Consider the following 8,974-nt stretch of genomic DNA (forward strand, 5'->3'; position numbering starts at 1 on the left):
GGAAGAAAACTGGCTTCCTTCTGCTCTGACAATGTTCCCCAAATCTGAGAATTGGTTTTTCCAGCAGGACAATGCTCCATGCCACACAGCCAGGTCAATCAAGGTGTGGATGGAGGACCACCGAATCAAGACCCTGTCATGGCCAGCCCAATCTCTAGACCTGAACCCCATTGAAAACCTCTGGAATGTGATCAAGAAGAAGATGGATGGCCACAAGCCATCAAACAAAGCTGAGCTGCTTGAATTTTCGCACCAGGAGTGGCATAAAGTCACCCAACAGCAATGTGAAAGACTGGTGGAGAGCATGCCAAGACACATGAAAGCTGTGATTGAAAATCAGGGTTATTCTACCAAATATTGATTTCTGAACTCTTCCTAAGTTAAAACATTAGTATTGTGTTGTTTAAAAATGATAATGAACGGGGCCTGGGTAGCTCAGCGAGTATTGACGCTGATTACCACCCCTGGAGTCACGAGTTCGAATCCAGGGTGTGCTGAGTGACTACAGCCAGGTCTCCTAAGCAACCAAATTGGCCCAGCTGCTAGGGAGGGTAGAGTCACATGGGGTAACCTCCTCGTGGTCGCGATTAGGGGTTCTCGCTCTCAGTGGGGTGTGTGGTAAGTTGTGCGTGGATCGCGGAGAGTAGCATGAGCCTCCACATGCTGTGAGTCTCTACGGTGTCATGCACAATGAGCCACGTGATAAGATGCACGGATTGACGGTCTCAGAAGTGGAGGCAACTGAGACTTGTCCTCCACCACCCGGATTGAGGTGAGTAACCGCGCTACCACGAGGACCTACTAAGTAGTGGGAATTGGGCATTCCAAATTGGGGAGAAAAGGGGGATTAAAAAATAATGAACTTGCATTATTCGAGGTCTGAAAACACTGCATCTTTTTGTTATTTTGACCAGTTGTCATTTTCTGCAAATAAATGCGTTAAATGACGATATTTGTATTTGGAATTTGGGAGAAATGTTGTCAGTACTTTATAGAATAAAACAAAACATTTTACTTAAACACATACCTATAAATAGTAAATCCAGAGAAACTGAAAATTTTGCAGTGGTCTCTTAATTTTTTCCAGAGCTGTATATAGTATAATACATTTATAATGTATATAGTATAACCAAAACAGCAACAGATAAGAAAGCGAGCTGCATTTCAAAAAATGAATAATTTATATACAATTCACTCCTGAAACCATCCTATTTTCTGCCATGTTGAAAGGTTTTGGGTCATCCCGATTCGGTAAGTTAGTTTCGAGTGTGCAAATTTATTTTAATCAACTGGTGTATCTATTGTTTTAAAATGTAAAACTTAAACTTTTTTTTGTGAAATGTTTCACTATGAAATGTAAGATGTGCTTGTGCTATTCTAAAATAACAGACACTTATATTTTTGAATGTCCAAATACTTTTTGGATCCACTGTATACAGTAACGTTAAGCAGACAGATTTTGACAAAATGTTGAACCAATCCAATCAATTTACCAGATCATGGCACATCAGTTTAAGGTAAATACAAGTATTATGAATATGGCTACATCAACACTAATCCGTTTTCATTTGAAAACTCCATTATCAGTTTCCTAACTTCATAGTTTTCCAAAGTGCGCGCTAATGGCTCCATTTTGGGTGGATAAAAACGTTCTAGTGTAGATGAGAGGCTTACACAGAGCGAAATTACTGTGTTTTAATTCATGAGTGGATTTGCTTAACTTTTTACAGACAATGCAGAGTTCTTTCAGTAAAAGGTGGGACTGTTCCCATTACAACCAAATTGGCACAGGTGTTAAAGGTAACAAGTCAAAGATGTACTGGAGTCGACTCTTCTCACTCTAACGTTTTCCATTCATTAGAAAATCCTGCACACAGACAGTATACTCCGGGAGAGATCTTGTCTAATTAAACACGACCGGGGGCAGGCAAGGTAATTCTCTACCCAACCCAGTTTATCCTCGCTGGGGAGAGCAGATCACAGGCATTCTTACTTCCAGGATGGAGAGAGAAAACCTTCCCAGAACGGATTAGAACCAAGACTAGACAAAATTCGATGTAATGTCTTTATTTAAAGTAAGTCAGTGATTTGATGAGACCCTCCAAACACTTTTATCTGAGCTTCCAAACTATCCGAACACTCTCTCTGTGCAAAACTCAGCAGTGAGTTAAACAACACTCAGCATGTGCAACAGCATTAGTGGTAGTCAAGCGATCCGTGGTCCAGTTCTGGACCGGGGTGCACGTGTTTAAGCTTGTCTGGGCATAGTTCAGTTACACTCTTCTCCAAAACATGAACCAGCAACTTTTAGGTGCGCACATTTTATCGCATCTTATTCACTCAAATGTATTTATGCAAATTGTTTAGCTGCTGGGTGCAGACAAAACTACAGACTTATGAAAAATGTCAAAGCTGTTAAAGAAATGTCAGCTTATATGCACAACCCAAAACCCAGAAGCCCAGAATCTGAATGAAATCTTAGTACATTAAGCCACAATAAGCGTTTTCTTTTTAACACTTTTCTATGTGGGGAAAATGCTTAACGTGCAACTTTGCGCGTTGCGTTCAGATTCTGTGCTCATCTGCCTATCTGTATATAGTAGGTGTAATCAATAATGTGCATACTGAATTTGGTCTTCAAATATCACTGTTTTAGTACTTTGAGCCACGTTAAGCATTATAGGATGTCCCAGATTATGTGAAGTGTCACTGAACCTGCCTATAGATATATCCTGACAGTAGGTGGGTTTCCATCCAACTATTTATATGCACATTTTGAAACTGTGCATAAGAAATCCTGAATGGAAACATTTGATATGCGAATAAACTCTCTAAATTTGCTTAAAGGGGACCTGTTATGCAAAATTCACTTTTACATGGTGTTTGAACATAAATGTGAGTCGGCAGTGTGTGTACACAACCACCCTACAATGTTAAAAGTCTACCCACTCCTCTTTCTTATATTTCTATTAATCAAAAACAGTGTCTCAAAATGACTGGTTTTGGTATACGCTCTAAAGTGACGTCACTTTCGAGCAGGCCACGCCCACGACTGGTGACGGACTCCACCCTATTATCATAGATCCTCCCCTGAGTGATCGACACACAGTCCGCCATTTTTTTCCACGCTGGAGCAGCTACAGTGAGAAGAATATGTCTCAGCTTCGTAAGCATCATAAGTGTTCTGTTGTTGGCTGTAAAAGTGAACATAAGAGTCTTCATGTACTCCCAGCATCAGAGCCACTGAAGACGCAGTGGACAAGTTTTGTTTTTGAAGAAAATGTGCCCCAAAACATACCAAAATTCGTGTATGTTTGTGCAAATCATTTTACACCGGACTGCTTTGTGAATGAGGGTCAATATAAAGCAGGATTTTCAAAAACTTTGATTCTCAAGCATGGATCAGTACCAACTGTTCGTGTTCCAGCTTTATGTCCTGAAGATGTAAGTATCGCACTTTATATTTTGTGAATGTTTGCAAATTGCCTTTCCGAAAATGCTTGTTAGCTGATTCCACGGCTAATGCAGCTAAAGTTACCATTGTCTCTGATTGTATTCACAGAGACCAGAGCTATGTCGTTATAGCTTGTTTGCACATGACGTCACGTCACTGCGTTGCTGTGGTGTGAAATGCAGATGGAGGGCAGGAAGTGATTTTCTACATAAGAAGCACTATCACAAACTCAAAATGCCTATGTTTTACGTTGTTTATGGTTGCTCATACATATATGGCTGAACTCCGGTATTTACGGTGTCAGTCATATTGGTTCTGATTTGTTGTTGCTATAGTATCCGAAGCACGAGCTGTAAAGACACAGCCCTCTTCCGGAAAGGGGGCGGGGAGCATCAGCTCATTTGCATTTAAAGAGACACAAACGAAAACAGTGTGTTTTTGATTCCACCCAAAAAGAGGCATTTACAGCATGGTATAATAAATGATCCGTGGGGTATTTTGAGCTGAAACTTCACAGACACATTCTGGGGACACCTGAGACTCCGTCTAAGCATCTGGAACCTTTTGAAATCAACAGCTGTTGTTTTTTTAGTTCAAGGTGCTGTGGCAAATCTAAACTAACTTAAGTTTTCATTTTCTGACTGTACACTGAAAACCCTAATGTTGTCATTACTGGAAAAATCAAGTTGTCTTAATGCTTGAAATGTCAAGTTTTGGGCTAATAATTCAAATATCTAAGTTCTTTGAATTTATCTTTTTTTTAAATCCATAGACTTAAGATTTTAAGTGTTAATAACTCAAACTATTGAGTACAAAACTGAGGCTATGGGGAGTAAGGGGAAATGCCTTTCACTTGAATTATTTCATTATATTTCCTTGTTCAGAAAGAACATATGGGGCATTTAAATAGAGGTTTTCACTCTTTAGTAGTATTATTTATGTTGTTTGTTAAAAGTTGTTGCGTGTTATAGGGTGATCTGTGTTCCCTTTGGTCAAATTGGACCCTGTTAATCTCAGTTCTCATTGTACATGTGGAACTGGAGTACAGGCATAAATGCATTTCTGTGGAGAGTTACGTTTATTTTATGACTGACCTAGAATCAGTTATAATCTTCATTATTTAAGCTGTGTTACTGTATGACCTAAATTTGAGTTAATTAAAAGTGTTAAGTTGAAGCAACAACATCTAAACAGCAAATCTGAGTTAAGTCTACTTGCATCTAGTTACCTCAACTTAAATAGTTAGGTGAACTTAATTTGACAAGTTTTGGAGACACCATGACTCAGTTCAATTGAGGGAACTTTACTCAATCAACTGAGTACAGTCAACTTATTAGGGTTTTCAGTGTACCATATGTAAACTACTTTACTGAGTTGGGACAGTGCTTTACAGTGAAACATTTGTTCCCTACTTTATAACAGATATTGTTCTCCTTTCATCAGGCTCTTGAGAAATGCTCTTTAATTCTCTGAATAATAAAATGTAGTATTATCCTGGAGGGGAAGGGGCCAGTTTAGTTACGTAGGGGAATAAAACCAGACACCTTTCCAATTTCACCTCATTCTGCCCAGCTCACAAGGACATTACATGCTTTGAACTCTGTAACATAACAAATAGAGACAAGTCCTCCAAAACTATACACTATTGCGCACTGATTCAGTAACATCATGAGAGAGTTGTAGGGGTGAAGTAGTTTTGGTTAGATGGCAATAACCACTGTAGTGGGAAAGTGATTATTTCAGCAGGTCCTAACTTGACCTACATGCCTTAATCTTTTTGGGTCAAATCAGTTTATTTTTGAACGTTGTCACTCAGGTTAAAAAAAACATGTCACATCGCATCGGCAGCGATGGAGTGAATTCTCCGCAATTCTAACTAATATGTTTGTGTGCCTCAAAGCAGAGGGAGAAATCTCAGCATTTAACACCGTATTTCTAGTGCCATATCCATGCAAGGGATTATGCCCCACTGCAGCTTAATATCCTCTTATAATTAAAGCTATACAGCAGCATCCAGTGCCAAGGCTATGATCCATATGAGGCAATGATCTCTTCTGAGGCTTGACAAGGGTACTGCATGGGGATTCTGTATTTATTTCAAAGCATGCATATTTAAAGGAATATTCCCTGTTCAATATAAATTAAGATCAATCCACAGCATTTGTGGAATAATGTTGATTACCACAAAAATGTATTTCGACTCCTACTTCTCTCCTTTTCTTTAAAAAAAGCAAAGCAAAACTCTGGGTTCCGGTGAGGCACTTACAATGGAAGTGAATGGGGCCAAGCCTTAAACGTTAAAATACTCACTGTCTGGGGCCTGGGTAGCTCAGCGAGTATTGACACTGACTACCACACCTGGAGTCCCAAGTTCAAATCCAGGGCGTGTTGAGTGACTCCAGCCAGGTCTCCTAAGCAACCAAATTGGCCCGGTTGCTAAGGGAGGGTCGAGTCACATGGGGTAACCTCCTCATGGTCGCAATAATGTGGTTCTCGCTCTCGGTGGGGTCCGTGGTGAGTTGTGCGTGGATGCTTTGGAGAATAGCGGGAAGCCTCCACACGCACTATGTCTCTGCGGGAACGCGCTAAACAAGCCACGTGATAAAATGCGTGATATCATCATATCATCTTGTGAGTTATTGAATATATTTTTAGAACGCGCACCACCAGTGTGTCTCGCACTGCTTTTCACCCATTATGTTGTGATGAGCTCGCAACATTCATTGATGCTCAAGAAGACGCAACAACAAACCCAGCGCGAGACAGTCGTGAACAAATGACTCTTTTGAACCAGATATTTTTCATGAATCACCCGAAAAGAACTGAGGGTTTGAACTCAGGAGCTCAAGTTAGCAGTTTGAATCAGATTCACTTTCTCAGCGAATCAGCCATCAGTGAGCTCACAACTAGGAGCGCAGACATTTCAAAATAAGAGTCCCATGTGTATTTCGGGCTTCTTTATAATTAAAAGTCCCGTATTGTGTACCACTTTTTCTTCTAGTAATTATTGATTGGGATTGGAGAAGCACATTAAACTGCATCTGGGATTTCATTCAATTTGCACTCTTGTACTCTCTGTGTCTGGGGCCATCTGGTAACAGTAAAGAAACTTGTACACAACTATTACACAATGTGCAAACATTCATTGATGCTCAAGAAGACAACACACTACTATATGCATCCTATACTTTATGTAAATATCTGTAATGTAGATTCTGAAGGGCAGTACTAAATAAAACAAATCTTTTATCTCTTATATTTGTATAAATTATTAAAGGAGTGTGAACATTTATGAGACAAACGCGAATGCAAACTTATCTTCTCAACTATACTTCCTGTTTACTGAACCTCCAATTAATGGATTATAAGCTGACTTCCTTTTCTTTGGCTTTCTATCTTGTTTCTGAACAGCAATTGAGAAAAATCTGTGATTTGACATCTAAAAACAGCCATTTGGCTCCTTAATGTTTCAGTTTAGGAGCCAATGGCTCCCAAGTCATTTTTTTTTTAGTCTGGAGCCCTGTAGTGCATATACAATTTTAAGCTTTGCATTTCTGCCTATAAACCTTCCAAAAATGGGCCCCATTCACTTCCATTGTAAGTGCCTCACTGTAACCCAGATTTTTGCCTTTTTTTTTTTTTTTTTTTTTTTTAAGAAAAGGTAAAACATTTTGAGGTATTCAACGTTATGCCAGGAATATTCCCTATAAATGATGAGGAGGGTTTTAAATCACATGAAAAAGGCACATGCTGCATCCAAGCATGCATGTTCAACCAGCATATTTATATTCTCTCCAAACACATATATAAGTGTTTGATATAGCCTCATTTCATCTTTAAGTGAGAAGGACAGACATCTCATATTGTCGTGTTTAAACGTCACATCACAGATAACCCTTTGGTTTAGATTTCTCCTTCTCTTGCCTTTAATTCTGATACAGCCTCTGGGTGAGTGCAGTGCCAAAATACCTTATTTCATATTAAACCAGCTTCACATGCCCTTCCATAATAAGGATGTGCCAAAATAAGCATCATAAATAATGTGTAAATTGTCCAGTGCTTGCGCAACCAAATGTGATTATGCAACTATGCGTTTAAAAAAAAAAAATGTCCTGATAAATCGAGAAACACATAGCTGATATCATACCTGCATAGATAGCTGTTGCGTTTACCCATATTAATAAGCAGCTCAGGATTGGAAATAGCGGACCGGAGCCATGGCATCAGCACGCCCCTCTCTTTAAACAGCTGCTCAAAATGACCAAGACTCTCTCCTAATAGCGTTAAAAGCCCAGTGACCATGCATATGAACGAAAACATTATTCTGCAACAACTGAATAGCCTACTGTGTTGAAATACGTTTTTTCGGTTCGCAGCGAAAAGCGCAACCGGTCACGGTGCAGGTGTTGGTTACGCATACAGGCGTGTGACACATTATAATTTGGTCGGAGGCAGTCTCTAAATGCGAGTTGATACATAAAACCACCACATTCATTCATTGTTGCACTCCCAAAACATCTCACACTCAACTGTGCAATCATTTACGCGTAAACCGAAATGGTACTTACGCACAGCCTCCAGTTTCGGATCCAGCGCACTGGCGGTTTGCTGGATTTTGCCTATTTTGTTCTGCAGCGCCCAGACCCGTTGGTTTGTGCAGACGATTTCGTTCTCAAGCTCCTGAAATAAGGAGCAAGCGCTTTTGGCCAGGTCGGACAGCTGCCGCAGGGTCCTGGATAGAGCCACATTGCTGATGGAGCGCAGATCCTCGAACCGCAACCCTTCATCATTGGGGATGGGATGTCTGCACAGCAGCTGAGGCTCAACGATCCGTTTGGCAAATGGCATCTTGCAGTAGATACATGCAAATCCCCCATATATAAATGAATCAACTATTCCAACAGAAGATTCTGGTGCCTGTCAAGCAAAAATCCATGAATCCTCCGCGCAACCCGCCATCCCTTCAGCTCTCCCGTCGGAGGAGATCACATACGGGTGGAGGTTTCTCAGTGAAAATCTCTGCTCCTCTGAATCTGAATGACTTTCGGAAGGCTACCGGTTTTTTTTTTCTTTTTTTTTTTTTTTTCTTCTTCTCAGGGCTTTGAGGCTGATGTTCGAGTGGATGAGAGAACGAGGCTGTGCAAAAACACGGACTGGTCTACTTGCGTCAGGACGGGAGTTCTCCGTTTCTAAACTACAGTCGGTAGATTCACAGAAGCAGCAAAAATACGAATTCTGATATGGTAATGGCGTACATTATTATTATTATTATTATTATTATTATTATTATTATTATTATTCAATGCCACACGAACAATTTACCATTTCTTTATGACATGTTTACATGTTTTCCGTGATTTTTTATTTATTTATTTATTTTATTTTTTTTATTTTCAAAACGCTTAACACCGGCCTATAATTCGATGTAATTTACAAAATGTCATTTAGAAATGTTTATTTATTTATTTTTTTACTAAGAACCAATTTTTTTTTCTTCTGTGTAAAGTCGTACATCTTGAA

General features: G+C 39.7%; 1 protein-coding gene across 1 annotated transcript in view; it reads right to left on the reverse strand.

The window, feature by feature from the left end:
- Positions 1-8,395, reverse strand: part of LOC127427997 (actin remodeling regulator NHS-like) — a 90,467-nt gene extending 82,072 nt beyond the window's left edge. Inside the window, exon 1 of the mRNA XM_051676027.1 lies at positions 8,023-8,395. Coding sequence (XP_051531987.1) covers positions 8,023-8,302 — 280 coding nt within the window. The 5' untranslated portion in view covers positions 8,303-8,395. The remainder of the gene's footprint in view (positions 1-8,022) is intronic.
- Between the last annotated feature and the right edge of the window lie 579 nt (positions 8,396-8,974).

The sequence above is a fragment of the Myxocyprinus asiaticus genome, chromosome 37, assembly GCF_019703515.2.
Source record: "Myxocyprinus asiaticus isolate MX2 ecotype Aquarium Trade chromosome 37, UBuf_Myxa_2, whole genome shotgun sequence".
Lineage (NCBI taxonomy): Eukaryota > Metazoa > Chordata > Actinopteri > Cypriniformes > Catostomidae > Myxocyprinus > Myxocyprinus asiaticus.